The sequence below is a fragment of the Etheostoma spectabile genome, chromosome 20 (assembly GCF_008692095.1).
Source record: "Etheostoma spectabile isolate EspeVRDwgs_2016 chromosome 20, UIUC_Espe_1.0, whole genome shotgun sequence".
NCBI classification, from domain to species: Eukaryota; Metazoa; Chordata; class Actinopteri; order Perciformes; family Percidae; genus Etheostoma; species Etheostoma spectabile.
This window is the reverse complement of record NC_045752.1, coordinates 1,783,184-1,801,399: the sequence shown is the minus strand read 5'-3', so window position 1 is coordinate 1,801,399 and position 18,216 is coordinate 1,783,184. Positions and strand designations below refer to the sequence as shown.

Below are 18,216 nucleotides of genomic sequence, written 5' to 3'. Positions count from 1 at the left end.
TATATATATAATATATTATATATTATATATATATATATATATATATATATATATATATAGGGTTACACGCAGTGCCATTGGTCATCTCTGAACCATTCACTTAAACACTGTTCCTCTTCTGCCTTTGCCTCATGATGCATATAATCTAACGTGTGTGTGTGTGTGTGTGTGTGTGTGTGTTGTGTGTGTGTGTGTGTGTGTGTGTGTGTGTGTGTGTGTGTGTGTGTGTGTGTGCGTGTGCGTGTGCGTGTGTGTCCTCTGAACTCAGGGACCCATTCATGATCCTGTCTGGAGGTCTGTCTTACGATACAGTGGGGAGGAGAGCCTGTCTGACTGTGATGCATGGAAAGAGCACTGCTGTCCTAGAGATGGACTACCCCATCGTAGATTTCCTAACGCTGTGTGAAACTCCATATCCAAATGGTGAGCTGCAACACTCGCCGCTCTGGACCGGTTTTTGTCCATTCGTCTCAGAATCTGTATTCGCTCCCTGAAATGACTTCACTGTTAATTTTGTGCTGTTTTGGTTCTTTGGCCAGACTTTCAGGAGCCTTATGCTGTGGTGGTCCTCCTCGAGAAGGACTTGGTTGTAATAGACCTCGGACAGATTGGGTAATTATACTGCTTTCCAAATATAGATTAGTTGGGGTATTGTTGGTATGCGTTGAGTAATATGGGTATTGTGGATCAAGCACATTATGTATTAATACACAGTTTACAAGAGATACGTCTGATTAGTTAACACTCTTAACTGTATTTATATGATTTCAGTCAGTCAGATTGAAACCTTTCAGACTTTAATAAATGAACAGAAGAAAAATGGCACAAAGTCGTGATCCATCTCTGTAGTGAATTTACAATGGAGAATAACTATTATTAAGCTGTCAGAGTCTACTCTTATTTTACAAAGGTCCCATGGAAAATAAGATTGTTTTGCAGTAAAGCATTATGTCCTTTTTATTTGAATCTTAATTAAAAGTTTTCCCCTGGGTGTTTCCTGCTGTTTACCATTTTATGGTAATTATATGTAAATAAAAAATAACATTTTGATAATTATTTTTCTTGGAAAGTGTGAACATTTTTATTACCGTTGCATCTTACACTGCCAGTGGGTATATATAAGAATTTCCCCCAGTTAATTTAATGACTTGAAGGCAACCCAGCCAGCATGAATGATGAAGATGCATTCCTCGATTCTGTTATTGCAACGAACAGTTCCTCCAAATTCCTCCCAACTCACGGTGGATGTTTTAAAACTCACAGTTCAGTAGCAGTAGTAACGCAGGTTGAAGTGTTATGTGTATTTGGGTGTCAACATTGCAGTAGTTGAGTCCAAGTGGCTATTCATCATTCATTTTAAAACGGCGATTCCAGACTTTTTTGGTTTTAACATCTAACTATAAACGTGTGTGTGTGTGTGTGTGGTGTATTTTGTCTTTAAAATACCTCGAGAACCGTTCATCCAGTCTACTTAACACTTGGCTTCCTGAGGACCCAGTGAACCTTGGGGTTTGGAACTTGGAGCACTTTGGACAGCATTAGAAATGAATAACTATGAATGAAACCAAGTGGCTGCACAATAAAGGTTGAGAGGGAAAGAACACTGCCATTACGCTGTTTTTTTCCTGTGTCTACCCTTCACAATAAAAGCCCAGCTTATACTCACTCAGAGCCTTTTGTTAAGAGGAAACCTGTCTTTCTTTGTCTCACTCAGACCAGGTCCAGGTGTGGAACGTTAAGTGTTGTGTGCTAACTTAACTACATGAATAATAATACCACCTCCGCTAATTAAATTCATACATTCATGTTACTTTAGCACGGTCAAGCCACCAACTGTCACCCTGTTTGGAAATGAACACCTCTGCTGTGCTGTACTAGTTAAACTAGTTCAATTAAATTTGATAAAAGTATAAGAAATCTAAAATTACAATATCATAGGCATTTCATGGGACATTGAAACTGATCGCTCAGAGTATTCAACAATTGGCAGCAAGCAAGTTGTCATTTTCATCTCAAGTTGAAGCTCAAGTGCACATACCGTGAAGATGGAATTAGTTTTCAAATCTATCTTTTTGTCTTGACAGGTACCCCATATTTGAGAATCCATATCCTCTGACCATCCATGAGTCACCAGTGACCTGCTGTGAGTACTTTGCTGACTGCCCTGCTGAACTTATTCCTGCACTTTACTCCGTCGGCAGCCGGCAAAAGAGACAAGGTTACAGCAAGAAGGTAAGTTGCTCCTTTGTGTAATGAGCACTAAAAATTCATTCGACTTTAAGAATTGGAATAGATTTTTGGAGGCATATAAACGCTAGAAAACTGGTAACACAACTGAAAGAAGCCTGCATTTTCACAGGAATGGCCTATTAGTGGAGGAAACTGGGGCCAAGGCACTCAGAGTTACCCAGAGATCATTATCACTGGGTAAGTAACTAATTATTAATGAATGAACTAATCACTTTATTTTGATTCAATGACTTGCATTCACATGCAAACATGGCATTGTCACTTTGAACAAATTATCTCATAATCTCTTTCTTTTCTTTTTTCTTTAATGTTTTCAGACATGCTGATGGGTCGATCAAATTTTGGGATGCTTCTGCATGTGAGTAGTTTTGTTTGTATGTATTTGTAGGGAGCTGCGTATAATCCTTTTTGACGCATATTTTGTGTCATAGTGTAGAGCTAGTTTTCAGCAGAAGTCCTATTGCAGGTTACAGTTAGAAACGTACATATGTACAGTTACCACAGTAATCGTACACATATCCAGGTCATCAAGTCAAATAAACATTATTATAACACACTAAGACATAGATGAAACATGTAAAAGCCAGTGCAAGCTGCATGTAGATTCCTCATTAGCGTCAGTAAAGAATGCAAATCACAGATTGTATTCCATAACTGATTTTCATATTCTTAAATACTCTTATCTTGCAAGGTCAATTTAATTAAATAATTTAAGTGTTGTTAAGTCATGTTAGTATTTTTATTATAACTCAAAATGATAGAATATGTAACAGTGATAATATTGATTTTGGGTTTATATCTAGAGTTGTGTAAATGTTGGATTTGCAGATATAATTTTTAGTCACCTACATTTAAAGTTAGTACACAGAACAGAATCATATTTTATATTCATCAATATTTTGGCAGCAATTAAGGAGAGTAAGTGTCTATTCTGCCTTAAATTTCCTAAGTTGTTTTTTGAACCTGCTTCTTTACTTTAATTCTTTAGGTCAAGACTAGTGCTGTCAATTGATTACGTTTTTAAATGCACGAGAGTCCTAATTAACTTGTGATTAGCTGCAAATATTTGTATCTATTCTAAATGTACTTTCAAAGGGACATTTTTCAAGTTTTTAATGCTCAAGTACTATTTGAGACTCGACTACGCCGTTAGTAACTCAGGTCGCATCGACAGTACATGCAAACAACTTCAGTCTGTAAGAGAAGCATCTGAAGGGCTTTGAAACTCAACTTCCCATTTAAAATACCTTTTTATTTATCCATTTCTGCTCAAGGAACTTTGTGTTGCTAGCCATCCACTCCCGTTCATGGATGTGTTATCGTAAACCACTCCTGTTCCAACTGCAGGAAGCTTATAAAATGACTATCTTTCCCTGGACAAGTGACTTTTGTGCATGGACAAGTGTCAAGCCCCGGCATGAGTGCATTAACTGAAGGCAGCAGTACATATCTTTCTAACTTCTTTTTCTTTACCTCTCCTCAAAGTGATGCTTCAAGTGCTGTACAAGCTGAAGACTGCCAAGGTTTTTGAGAGGGCTCGCAGTAAGGAGGAGAAGGCAAACACAGATATAGTAGAGGAGGACCCGTTTGCCATCCAGACCTTGTCCTGGTGCCCTGAGAGCAGGATGCTCTGCGTCGGGTGCCCGGGTTGACGTCCCACGTAATTGTCAGTGGGTTCAGCACAGCCAAATCACCACATGAAGCTTTGGCAGTGGCTGTTAACAGCACTTCATCAACGAGTCAACAAACATGCACCATTATATCTTTGTGGACAAATTACCCATTAAAATGTAAAGCTTTTCCACCTTTAGAAGTGAAAATACACTATCTTTTGTTTATTCCATATTTCAAGAAATGGTCTCATCAGAATGTAAAAAGTGCATGTCATTCACTAAATATCTCAAGCACCTGTAGAATTGTGCAAATTGAATGCCTTTATTTTTGGCAATATTTTTTGAAAATTCATTTTACAGTTTTTGGACTGAGACCAGTTTTCTTTCACAAGATGGAATAAACCCAGTGCACCCAAAGTATCCAAGGAGTACCTGTAAATGAACACTAGAAAGACCAGCAACACTTCTACTCCTTTGTCTAGTATCTTTTTTCCTTCTTTTCTGGGACAGTTGGGAAAGTTCAGGGCAAGACAGAATGGGTATGAAAAAGAAGATTCTGGCATAATCTGTCCAAGAACCAGCCATTTTGTCACATATCATCTCTTGTGTTTAGCTTTTGGAGGTGCGGATGCAGTGTGAGTTTAGCGACGGTGACTCCCCTGATCCAGGAGGGGATCAGACCCCCACCCTGCCCACCCCGGGAGCTTCCTCCAGCCCTCAGGAGAGTGAGCCTCCCACTCAGCCATCCACAGGCAGCAACTCCTCCGACGGACCCCGGGACAATAAACCATGCCTGCAGTACGGACAATTAAGTTTTCTTGTTCACTTTTTGCAAAATGGTTAAATTGGGCTCCGCTATTTAGTTTTTTTGTGAAGCAGGTTGTCACTGAACCGACCACTTTTAAGTAAGTGATGTCGTCATCCATTCACTCCTTCCAGTCAACTCCCCAATCCTTCACAAAATGTCCACATCAGTACACCAGGGGGAAATAATATTCTTTATAAAAATGATGAAAATGTTTTGACAGTAAAAGTGTGGAAGGGGGAATAACAATAATAAAAAAAAATGATGATATCTTCAGTGTGGCTTACCCAAAAGGGTGATAAGTCATTCCAGTGATAATTCCAGCCTGCTGTCTGATCCTGCAGGGTGCGGAGCTCCCCGCTGAAGCAGTCTCCGGGCTACCAGGTGGAGCTGGTGATCCAGCTGGTGTGGGTGAGCGGGGAGCCACCTCAGCCCATCACCAGCCTGGCTATCAACTCCTCCTACGGCCTGTAAGTACATACAGCCAGCACACTGGATAGTTGGACATCAGTTCACATCATTCTATGCCGACACTTGTCTTGATACTGGGTGGTTATCACGGTCCTGTAGCTGTGTTTATGCAACCTGTCTCACACACACAGAAGGCAATGGAACAGCAAAGATTAATCCGTTACTTGTCAACTCAACTGTTTTGATAATCGATTCATTGGTTTGAGTCATTTTTTTAAATTAAAAAACAAAAGGACAAATTTGTCTGATTCCAGCTTCTTGAATGTAAATATGTTGAAGTGTCTTCACTCCTCGGTGACAGTAAAGTGAATATCTTGAAAGCAAAACAAGACTTTTGAGGATGTCATCTTTGGTAAACACTGATCAACATTTTTCACCGTTTTCTGACATTTTATAGACATAACAACTTATCAATTAATCAATTAATTAATTAATAAATTAAGAAAATAATTGACAATGAAAATAATTGTTAGCCCTAGAAGGCAATAACCATTTATACAGTGCAAGTGTAACTACAGCCTGCTTGTATCATAAGGTAGGAGTTAAGAGCAAAAACAGCATCTGTGTCCCTCATCCCTTCTGCATTCCAGTGTGGTGTTTGGAAACAGTAATGGTCTAGCTGTGGTGGACTACCTCCAGAAAACTCTGCTCCTCAACATGGGCACATCGGAGCTGTACAGCCCATCTGACCCCTACCAGAGGCAGCCTCGCTCGCCACGCAAAACACGCCAGCCCTCTGGAGGTGAGCTGCACTCTAACAATTCCACCTCTCATTATTGTGTTGGTCACGCTCCATAGCTAAGGCAGCCCCTACAGCTGACTACCACTATTAACCCGGAAAAAATGTTTCTGTTACTTAGCTCACGTTTGTTTGTTTGTGTTGCTAAAGCAATTAGCTGAACGTCTCTAGCTGTTAGAGGTGGGTTAGTGAGGCAGGGCTGACACTTGGCAGCAGCCTTGACTTCGCACCATGAGCACCCCCCAACAGGGAGCGTAACTGACATATTCACCATCTGTTCAGTTGTGGTGCAGTGGCATTTCCTTTTGATTCCTTTTTATACTCAAAAGATAAATAATTCACATTTATTTGTTGTTTTAGAGCATTGCTTGCTTCTGTCTTTTACTGTGTTCTTGTCAGTCACTTTCTGTACTTGTACTGTTTGTAGTCTAAGTGGCTTGGGGCTAGATTCAAGACTCTTCTATTTGGGTTCTCTACAATGAAATACAAATTTGAATGTATGCAAACTGCAGGAATATTATCTGAGAGATATATTTGTATTGGTTAATTTCAATTAGAAATCCAGCAGCAAGCCTTTCTGACTCTTTTCTTTTGAACATATGATGTCTTGTCAAATTTCTGTTTCTCTTTTTCTTTTTTTTCTTTTTTACTGTTGGTCTCTCTCTGTGATTTGGTAAAGACAATCCAACTGAGACGTCTTGCATGTCCCGACTTTCTTACTTGTATTCTGAGTCTGTGAAAAAACTACGTTCATCTCACTTGAGTAAGTCATGTTGTGTCAGAATTCCCCCCCCCCTCCCTACCGTGTCCTTTTTCTCCTCTAAGCCTTCCGTTTTTTCTCATAAAGATACACTCCCTGATTGATATAGCAGCCTCAAATCCCCAAAGCTCACTATTGATTCCAGCAGTGAGCTGGGAGGACATTTTGAGACTTGAGGGCACTTTAACAAAATCAGGTAGTGAATCTTTAAACCCTGCCATATATTTTACTAGACAAACAGCACTTAAGTCAACAGATTTGTGAAGTGAAGTGTTGTACCTAGGGCTGTCAAAATGAATGCCTTTAATAACGAGTCAACGTAAATTGCTTTTTAACGCCACTCATTTTGTTAACGCGTGATTAACGTTGTGGACAGTGTTACCAACTTAACGGCTCTCTCGCTAGATTTAGCAACTTTTCAGACCCTGTTAGGATTTATAACTATATTCAAATGTATTTCTGTTGTAATTCATTCCGGTGCATGCAGTCCACAAATCCTTGCTTATTAAACACTAAACAGCGCTGCTCCCTTCCCCTCTGAGTTACCACCGGAGGAGTCACTCTCAAATACCACATGAGCATTAAAAACTTTAACTTGTTTAAAGGACATTTAGAACAGGTGAAAAATGTGCGATTAATCGCGAGTTAACTAGGACACTCATGAGATTAATCGTGATTAAAACATTTTTAATCGATTGACAGCCCTATAAACTGTATAGTAATTGTCCCTGCCTTTGCTCAAATAGGTGACCCTATTATTCTCACCATATGTATGTACCATAGGAATCAGCATAGCCTTAGTAAGCCTGGCTGAGAGTAGTCCAAGCGGACTAATTCTGCCATGTTTAATTACAACCCTTGTGGCTCCCACAGCAACCTGTGATTCCAACGATGGGTCCAACACCTCAGAGGACCGCTGCAAGTCACCTACTTCAGGTGAGCCTCCCTGAAGTCTGAGTGCTTCATGCAAAAAAAAAAAAACTGACCCTTTTTATAATTTTGAAATGCATCTTTTTCAAATGCTGACATTTGTCATGTAGGATCCACCTCACCTTGCAATTCTGATGATGAACGGAAACAGAAGTTCATAGAGAAGGGTACTGTATTGTTAAAAAAGCTGCACATCCCCTTAAATCTAAGCTTTTTAAAAACTGCTGAAGTGATCTGATTTGTCTTTTTGAACCTTGTTTCCAGTGAAGTTCACAAGCAGACGCTTTTCCAAGACGGTTGCCAATGACTTTGGTACTGTATCATCCAGATGTATTCTCTCTGATCACTCACTCTTTCTCTCTGAATGACAGCAGTCTAACGCCACTGTGCCTTAATCCTACGTCCATCTGTGCACCTTGCGGCAATGAAAGAAAGAAATGCATCCAAGAAATGTATTTTTGCTAATCATACAGTGTGGGGGCTTCATAGTTGATTTATGAAATGAATCAAGATTCTTTATTAAATGCATGACAGGACGTCTTTTGAATTTCAGTCCTCAGATTTTCTATGCAGATTTTTGTTCAAAACGCTGTAGGCTGCTGCTACGCTGGATTAAAAATGTTATATCAAATTGGCAAATGTTACCTTTTTTTTATTACTAATTCAAAAGCATAGAAAATCTGCTTCATGCCTTAATCTTTACAGTACTAATGTCTAGCCTTGTCAGTTAATAGTTTAAGTGAATGATGTATCTTTGGTTGTAGACACTTGCTGTGTGTGTTTCTGGTTCCAGGGCTTCAGTTCAGTGTTAACTGTTTGGCTCCCCACTGATTTTTCCTCCTCCTACTCTCTTTGCATAACTATGTTCACTGAATTGCAATTACCTTGTTTCTTGACTGCCTCTTGCTTTGTTTGACATTGCAGGCTCTTTGGCCGTCTGTGATGCCGCTCAGCCTCATCTGTATTCTCAGGGTTCCTCTAAGGGTGGTTATAGACTGCAACGGGCAACTTTGGGGATTTTATACTTTATATTGGCAACGGTCCCGGTTGCCGACAACAAAAATAAAAGCACCAACTCAATTGAAATTGAGTCAGAATATTCCTCTTAAAGCAATGCACTCTAGTTGCACACAGTAAGAGTTGTCCACTGTATGGCATAATGGACTGTATTCACTTTATGAATGTCCTCAACAGTTACCCTTCAGTATCTATCACCACTCTAAAGAATGACTGAAAATCATAATTTGTGATTGCGCACTGATTTGCGTAGTAACAACAATGTTACGTCACAGGTTGCTGAAATGATAATTACAAAATCTTCGGTTGCAATTAATTTAAAGGTCCCATGGCATGAAAATATCACATGTTGATGTTTTTCAACATTAATATGAGTTCCCCCAGCCTGCCTATGGTCCCTCAGTGGCTAGAAATTGTGATATGTGTAAACCGAGCCCTGGGTATCATGCTCTGCCTTTTGAGAAAGTGAACGCTCAGATGGTGCAATCTGGAATCGTGCTCCTTATGAGGTCGCAAGGGGCAAGGTTACCTCCAATATCTCTGCTTTGCCCACCCAGAGAATTTGCCCCATGAGAAAAAGACATCATGCCCCCCTTCTCAATAGCTACAGACTCAGAAATGGCATTTCCTAAGGAAAGCTCATTGTGGGACTGGCTCTAGTGGCTGAATTCTGCACCAAGGCTGAATTTTGGGAAAGAGACTTCAATGGTACTAGGGGACCACTAAGGCATCTCTAAAAGCATCCAAAGAGCACCATGTCATGGGACCTTTAAACAATCTTTTCCTTTTTAGCCGTCAGTCTTTCCTCATACAATATGAGTATTTGTTTCTGTTACAGCCAAGATGTCACGGAAAATTAGCTTGTCTAGCGAGCAAAAGCCAGACCTGGGTAAGCCAAAACTACTGAATATTTAGCTTCTAAGAATGTTTACACTTTTCTACAGGTGTTCCTTTTGGTATTTGGATCTTCTTTCTTTGTAGTGAGTTCACAGCTGTCAACTACTTTGTATTTTCTAACAGCATGTTGTTGTACATGTGAGATTCCTGTTGTCTTAGGATGTAATACTGTAAATTGAGACAAACACTGTCACTGTGTCACTGTAAGCAGAGGAGAAGTTCCAGCGATGGCGCTCTCTCGCAAATAAGAAGCGCTTTTGTTACATGAACGAAGGCAAGGCGGCGGCCAGGATGACCCAGAAGGGGGCTCTCTGTAGAACTAAATCAGGTCCCAACTACTGTGAGTGGACCAGCCATGGTCTGACTTTGGCAGAAGTGGGATAACTGGTACTAACCCCCCACCACTGCTGGGGCTTTTGTTCTGAATTGGTTGACATGACACTAATCCTTTCACAATGATCTTTTGCTTCTTTTTGAGGAATCCCCGCTGGCTTGACTTTGCACTCGGTGTTAAAAATCGTGCTTTTCTCGTTTACAGTTTTTCCTTGAGAAGAACACACATGACGGGCGGTCTGTTTAGCCTTCCCCTCTGTGTCACGGATCTTTTTGTGTTTCTGTCGGGATTCCTCATTAGCCTGTTAAAGAGGGTAAAAGCTTGTGTTTCAGCTGCCGTCAGCACAGTAACGAGGCATGAATAATTCTTGCTGCTTCTTCCTTGGGAGTCCCTGTAGTACTACATGCATATCTTGCACTTTTTTTTGCATTGAGAATGTTGTTGTCAATTTAGTTGTAAAAAGTGCACTTTGGGAAGCATTTCAAGAAAATGCATCCTTGGACGTTAACTGTGCAAAGAGCATCTCAATGTTAAAAATCTTTTTGAATACTAGTCTACTCTGTACTGGGTCTTCTTACTATAAAGACATGCATATGCTGCATAGGCTGCTCCACTAAACATATAGTAGCCGAACATAGCACTAACATGCTAACTGAGATTTGACGCAGTGGATTTCATCTCAAATATTTCTGTTTGCATGGATAAGTCCACCAATCATTCCTCATTCTCTGGTTCTTCTGCTCCTTCCTGCTGTCTAGATGCCAAGGATAACGCTTTCACCCGCTCGCGTAGTTCAAGTGTAACCAGCATAGACAGAGAGTCCCGAGAGGCCATCTCCTCCTTTCACTTCTGTGAGAGTTTCCCCAGGAAGACGGACAGCGTGGTCAGCCCCTGTCTGCTGGTGGGAACCACCCAGGGCACTGTGATGATGGTGGCCCTCAGCCTGCCGCCCCCTGGGGACCTCAGGCTGCAGCAACCCGTTGGCATCTCCTCCTGTGGTAAGAAGCTCAGTTGAACTTGAAGTAATTAGGGCCACATGTGAAAACCTGTATTTAAGTTCTGAATTTAAAGTCAGAATTCTGAGGCTACATTTACATTGCTTCGTTCTGAGCTAAATGCAAACTCATCAAGATTCTCGTATACTGGGCATGCCCGTTCCAGGGTAAACAGGAGGCAGCGTGTATGCTCCACCCGTCCAAAATGGGGTCCGAAGTGTTTTTGAATTTCTCCGGTTTAGAGGCTCTGAGAAGCCACAGCAGTGTGAATTTGTGGTGTAGACGTGCAAAAAGTAGCATTGTAAATGTAGCCTGCGAATAAAGACAGAATTTTGAGTTTTTTCTCAGAATTCGGACATAAAAGTCAGACCCTAATTAAAATGTTCACATTTGGCCCTAATCTCTTCCATAGGTTCTGCATGCGAGACAGAAAAACACTAATCAATGATTACAAGCCCTTTTTAGAAATCCCCCTTTCCTCACAGACATGAGCAAACTAGCTTTGTGCAGCAGGGATTCAACATGTGTGGTGAACATATAATAGAGTATAATGTTGGTCAGTGTTTCTCAAATGGGGGTATGTGTACCCCCCTTTGTGAACCGAGTACTGCAGGGGTTATGTAAGTTTTTTTAATTTATTTTTTTAGTTATGTTAATTTAAAAAATGTCATTCATGCACAGTGTCAAATAATTATACAATATAAGAATGAATCTGGTGTTTCTAAACATTTGAAATATCATTTAAGTTTTTAGGTTACAATATTGCTTAGTAAATCAGACACTGATGGTGAAGCGCTTTATTGTGCCTCTTTAAATAGCTAGAACTTTTTTTTTTAACCAAACATGTTTTATGCTGGTCAGGGGTTACTCGGCTTCAAATTGGGGTTCATTATTGAAAAAATGTTTGCGAACCACTGATGTAGGTAATAGTCACTTAGCTTTGTCCATTACTTTTTAAATCTCAGAATGACCCTTTCTGGCCTTCATAGTTGACATGTCGTGGTGGTTGGCATTTAGAAAGGAAGTGGTGGAGGAGAGGGACAGAGGGAAATTGTGGTCATTTGGAAACGCTGTGTGTAAGGAGTTTTTATTTCCAAAAGATTCTGTTGGTTTTATAATGGAAACTAAAATGTGGATATAGTTGATTGTGAAACAATAACCATGATCTTGACTTTGAACTACATGCAACAGTGTAGCCAATGGTTTACTTTTTTCTCCATACACACCTATTTGCTTCCTGGCTGGTGATAATTTGACAATTTTGCATTTTAGAAATGATCTCTGGTTTAAGTTAAGGCTTCCCTAGCTGTCTGCTTATTGCCACTGTTGCAGTCAAAAGGTATTTGATTGGCTACATATTGAAACATTTAATAATTACTCTGTAGCCACCAAGTTCTGTGAAAGATTAATTGTAAAAAGTTATGTTAAACATCGGTTTTGTCTCTTGCACTTTATAAATGTGGAGGCTATTGTAAATATAGGACATCCATCTCCACTGAGCCATGCAGAAGCCTGATTTGTTATTATGGAAGTAAAGTCTAAATGCTCTTGATGACAGCGACTTTGAAATGGTTGCTTTGGGGCAGGGGGTTCTTGAGTCTTGTTGCCCAGGGAACGTAAAATTGTTAATCTGGCCCTGCTTGGTGTGATAATGTAATGTTTCCTCCTAGAGTTTAGTTTTTCAATGTGCTTATCTGCTAAGGTTAGCTACCTACTGTTACCTTAATACCATCCAGACGGTACCGTACGTGTCCTGAAACCGGTGATTTAACGGCACCGCTCTTTTTACACACAGTTTAACAACAAAATTCTGAGTGAACATTGCTCGCTATGTAGGTATCAGCCCACTGTAAGGTTGAGGATGGCCTCATATAATATTTACACCATCTATTAGATACATGTCTTGGCAATGAAATACATTTTTAATTAATATAGGCTATTTTTCAGTCTTCTGGATTAAAATGGAATTACAGGTTGTTGTTGTTGTTGTTAGTGTCTCAGACTTTGATCAAACCTTGAATCAAGAATGTGTTCCAAAACCAAGGTCTGTAAAATATTTCTGTTCAAAGGTTTTGCCTAATATCTGATCCTTCTGCTAGTACGAAACACAATTCTGACTGTTTATAGCATTATGTCTTTTAATGTGGCAAAAACACTAAATAATAATTGACTCTGTATTGGTATGTAATGTATAGGGCTGGAAGAAACTTTAAAATGGACATTGAAAGTGCTTGAATTTGACCTTGGAAAAAGTGTACGAATCCTGTTTAAAATCATAGGATTTATGGATTATTCCCAAAACAAAGAAGTAAACCGATAATTGATATTTACCAAATAATTCAAGTTTGTAGCTGATTTGACAATAACCAGTGTATATTCTAAAGCATTTCTTCTAAATAAAACTTAATCGCACTGAATTAAACTGAATTGCAGCTGTGTTTGAAAGGTTCTGTGACCCTAAATAAACCTGTTTGGTCTTAAAGTCTAAAGCTACATGAGACTCATAGTAAACCTGAAAAATGTCCCTGAAAGAAATGCCCCCGTAATGTTTATGTAATTATTTTCTTTGGATGACCCACTTGTACCTCCAGACAAAAACCTATATTAAGTACAGTGCCTTGCGAAAGTATTCGGCCCCCTTGAACTTTTCAACCTTTTGACACATTTCAGGCTTCAAACATAAAGCTTTTATAAAGATATAAAAATTATATTTTTTGTGAAGAATCACCAGCAAGTGGGACACAATTGTGAAGTGGAACGAAATCTATTGGATATTTTAAACTTTTTTAGCAAATAAAAAACTGAAAAGTGGTGCGTGCAAAATGATTGGGCCCCTTTACTTTCAGTGCAGCAAACTCAGTCCAGAAGTTCAGCGAGGATCTCTGAATGATCCAATGTTGTCCTAAATGACTGATGGTGCTAAATAGAATCCACCTGTGTGTGATCAAGTCTCTGTATAAATGCACCTGCTCTGTGATAGTCTCAGGGTTCTGTTGAAAGCGCAGAGAGCATCATGAAGACCAAGGAACACACCAGGCAGGTCCGTAATACTGTTGTGGGAGAGTTTAAAAGCCGGATTTGGATACAAAAAGATTTCCCAAGCTGTAAACATCCCAAGGAGCACTGTGCAAGCGATCATTTAGAAATGGAAGGAGTATCAGACCACTGCAAATCTACCAAGACCTGGCCGTCCCTGTAAACTTTCAGCTCAGACAAGGAGAAGACTGATCAGAGATGCAGCCAAGAGGCCCATGATCACTCTGGATGAACTGCAGAGAACTACAGCTGAGGTGGGAGAGTCTGTCCATAGGACAACAATCAGTCGGACACTGCACAAATCTGGCCTTCATGGAAGAGTGGCAAGAAGAAAGCCATTTCTCAAAGATATCCATAAAAAGTCTTGTCTAAAGTTTGCCACAAGCCACCTGGGAGACACACCAAACATGTGGAAGAAGGTGCTCTGGTCAGATGAAACCAAAATCAAACTTTTTGGCCACAATGCGAAACAATATGTTTGGCGTAAAAGCAACACAGCTCATCACCCTCAACACACCATCCCCACTGTCAAACATGGTGGTGGCAGCATCATGGTTTGGGCCTGCTTTTCTTCAGCAGGGACAGGGAAGATGGTTCAAATTGAGGGGAAGATGGATGCAGCCAAATACAGGACCATTCTGGATGAAAACCTGTTGGAGTCTGCAAAAGACCTGAAACTGGGACGGAGATTTATCTTCCAACAAGACAATGATCCCAAACATACAGCAAAATCTACAAAGGAATGGTTCACAAATAAACGTATCCAGGTGTTAGAATGGCCAAGTCAAAGTCCAGACCTGAATCCAATCGAGAATCTGTGGAAAGAACTGAAAACTGCTGTTCACAAACGCTCTCCATCCAACCTCACTGAGCTCCAGCTGTTTTGCAAGGAAGAATGGGCAAGAATTTCAGTCTCTCGATGTGCAGAACTGATAGAGACATACCCCAAGCAACTTGCAGCTGGAATCACAGCAAAAGGTGGCTCTACAAAGTATTAACGCAAGGGGGCCCAATCATTTTTGCACGCACCACTTTTCAGTTTTTTATTTGCTAAAAAAAGTTTAAAATATCCAATAGATTTCGTTCCACTTCACAATTGTGTCCCACTTGTTGGTGATTCTTCTCAAAAAATAAAAATGTTATATCTTCATGTTTGAAGCCTGAAATGTGTCAAAAGGTTGAAAAGTTCAAGGGCGCCGAATACTTTCGCAAGGCACTGTATATTATAATTAACATAGAAAATAATTTGAGACAATTTATATTTTGGGGGTTTTGGATACAAATGAACGTTTGCCCCCCGATTTATACATCAAACTATATTACACATGACTGTAGTGCAACTTAACGATGAAGCAACAATAGACTTGCTCAACTAAACCAAATTGCCTCAACAGCAACTAACTAGGATTAATGAAAGGAAACCACAAACCAGGTCCTGGTTTTAAACTCACGGCAAACAAGCCCCCAACTTGTTACAACCAGGCCACAACAAAAGAGGAAGATGCATAGCAACATAACATTAATAAAGGGACATTTATTAAATGATGATGCAAACGAGAGCATGATGAGGTGTGATTGTCAGTTTCAGTTATGAATGAAGGTGTGTGGATGTAATGGAGAATGTGAGGTGCATGTTGTCAGTAGTAGGAAAACTCAAACAGAGAGAAAACATTGTGGTGCGCAGACGGGAGAATGCAGCCACCCGGTCTCGGGGAAGGCGGGGTTAAATATAGTCTGGGAGGACCGGCCAGGTGATCAGTCATCTCGTTATCACCTCCGCTACAGCTGCAAGTTAACAAGACAAACCACAGTACACATGTAGGACAGGCCCAGGGCCGGCACACCAACAAACATGACATCATTTTTGTCATCATCATGATGTTTGTGTGTATGCAGTAGTTATTATATAGTTGTGAGGACTGTTTCTGTTTTCTCACATTGCCACAGGGTTTGCTCCCCTAGCCACTGTACCCTCCCGAGTTAACCCACGCAGCTGTGGGGTTGCCTTCTTCCTCCTTCCCAGACATTTTGGTGGTTCTCACATCACTATCTTCCGCCTGCACTGCTGTTCACTGCTGCTGGTCTTCACTGTTTACCCATAACTGGGACAGTGGTTGATGGGCATCAGGGAGTTTTTACTCACCCATGGGCCTTCATGCCGCGTCTCTGGGGCCCACTGCTGCTCCGAGATCCTGTACAACTTAGCCTGGAACCACAAGGGACCAGTCACCATGTGTGACACGGGGAGGCGTGTAAGAGATCTTGGCAGAGGAGAGGCCATGTACCGGCGGAGGAGGCTTACACACTCACTCAGCTCCTCTTTCCACCCCTGAAAACAAAGGGCTGTCCGGTGGCATTAGCTGAAAGCAGAGAGTGGCGAGCAGAAGCAGCATGCATGTAGCATGTAGCATGTAGCATGCACTAACTACAAGCACTACTACTCCAACACTACTGCACTGACGCATCACACGCCCTGCAAATAAACACACACACACACTCACTCACTCACTCACTCACTCACCCATACACACAGACCCACATGCATGCACGCACACATACCTATACACACACACACACACACCTACAGACAGACCGACAGACAGACCGACCCACACACAGATAGACAGACCCACACACAGACAGACCTTCACACAGACAGACAGACAGACAGACAGACAGACAGACAGACAGACGACAGACAGAGACACACACACACACACAGACAGACAGACAGAGCCAGCCACACGCAGACAGACACACGCACACACAGACAGAGCCAGCCACACGCAGACAGACACACGCACACACACGTACAGAGATAGACAGAGCCAGCCACACATACACTCACGGACAGACTCACCCACACAACACACACATACAGACACACAGGCCCACACACAGACATACAGGCCCACACACAGACAGACAGACCCACACAGAAAGCCAGACAGACAGATACTATACAAGTACAAATGCATTTTCTCTTCCTCAGCCAGGCAGAAGCTTTTTGTACCACTTCTTCTTCTTTGGCTTTTGCATTATCTGGCTCTAAAGATCTATCAGCTGGGACTTCAAGGTGCTCTCAGTCCTCTCCCACTCCTGCTCTTTTTCCTGCTGAGTCAGCTGCAGGCTGTCTGTGGCCTGAAGGAGGGATGCCTTGTCCTCCTTCCACTGGTTGAGAGTACTCTCCAGCTGGTGCTCAGTCTTCTTCAGAGCAGACAGGAGGCAGTCACTCACAAAGCTTTGCTCATCATTCTGATCCACATGGGAGGCTTTTGATTTGTCGCTCTCCTCCAGCAGGGAGGTTTTCTCCTGCTGCCACAGGACACGCTCACTCTCCAGCTGATGTTCCCACTTTTTTTGAAGAGCAGCCATGAGGTTCTTGTTGTTTTGGTCCTGCATCTCCAGCTGGGCTCAATGGGAAGTCTGGGATCTTTCCAGTATCTCCTATGCCTCCTTGTCCTGTTTTAGGAGAGCTTCCTCCATCTTGCTCAGTTTGTCCTTCAGCTCCTGAGCTTGAGCCCTCTCCAGAAAGCTTTCCAACCTCACGTTGGTGGTCTTTGCTTCTGCAAGCATCTGTCTCTCTTTACAAAGCTCGATCTTCTGAGTCTCCACATTATTTTTCAGGGCCACCTTCTCTCCCTTCATCTGCTCCAATTCGACCTTCAGGTTCTTCAGTAAGGAAGTACTGCAGGTCCAGATCCTTTCGGGCTTTTCGCAGCCTGTTGCTGATTTTTCCTAGCTGGGATTTCAGATGCTCTGTTTTCCCTGGGTGGGGAGGGGACACGTTCAGCCAGCTGAACTTTCAAGTCACACATCTCCCTCTGCATCAGCTTGTTCTCATGGCTCCAACTGCAGCCCTCTCTCTGTTGTTGGAGCTGATCGATGAGATTGGCCAGCAAGTCCTCTCGGATGATCAGGTGAACTCTCCCCTCAGATTCACATTGGGTGAGCGTCTCCTCGCTGTGCTTCAGCTCACACCGTACTTGTTCTTCAAGTGAACTGAGATAGAAATTGATTTGCGGTTGAATCTCTCTGGAGTTGAATTCCATGTTTTCAAGTGTTTTTTTTCTCCTGTTGCAATGTACACCTTTGGATTGTCACAGTCAAATGACTCTCTGATACAAACTGCTGTCTGAGTGAATTTGTGTCAGAACTAAAGTTGTGTCCTAGTATTTAATATGTTGTTATGACAACAACAACACGTATTCTTATGTTTTCAATCCAAATGGTTAATGATTCTATTCCATTCTATCTTTGATTCTATTGTTGCTAGTGTATACCAGTTTGTTTATGTTTGAATATACAGTATGAATGTGATGATTTCTGATGATTCCTAAAATATATTGAAACCATCCAGACGGGACCG

General features: G+C 41.4%; 1 protein-coding gene across 1 annotated transcript in view; it reads left to right on the top strand.

Annotated features, from left to right (window-relative positions):
* The window catches only part of stxbp5b (syntaxin binding protein 5b (tomosyn)), a 39,970-nt gene that overhangs the window by 14,415 nt on the left and 7,339 nt on the right, over nucleotides 1-18,216 (top strand). Inside the window, 15 exon segments of the mRNA XM_032500914.1 lie at nucleotides 269-423; nucleotides 540-612; nucleotides 2,085-2,232; nucleotides 2,360-2,427; nucleotides 2,568-2,608; nucleotides 3,736-3,893; nucleotides 3,896-3,961; nucleotides 4,477-4,661; nucleotides 5,013-5,138; nucleotides 5,730-5,881; nucleotides 7,512-7,574; nucleotides 7,679-7,735; nucleotides 7,833-7,880; nucleotides 9,424-9,474; nucleotides 10,575-10,814. Of these exon segments, the coding sequence (XP_032356805.1) occupies nucleotides 269-423; nucleotides 540-612; nucleotides 2,085-2,232; nucleotides 2,360-2,427; nucleotides 2,568-2,608; nucleotides 3,736-3,893; nucleotides 3,896-3,961; nucleotides 4,477-4,661; nucleotides 5,013-5,138; nucleotides 5,730-5,881; nucleotides 7,512-7,574; nucleotides 7,679-7,735; nucleotides 7,833-7,880; nucleotides 9,424-9,474; nucleotides 10,575-10,814 (1,631 nt within the window).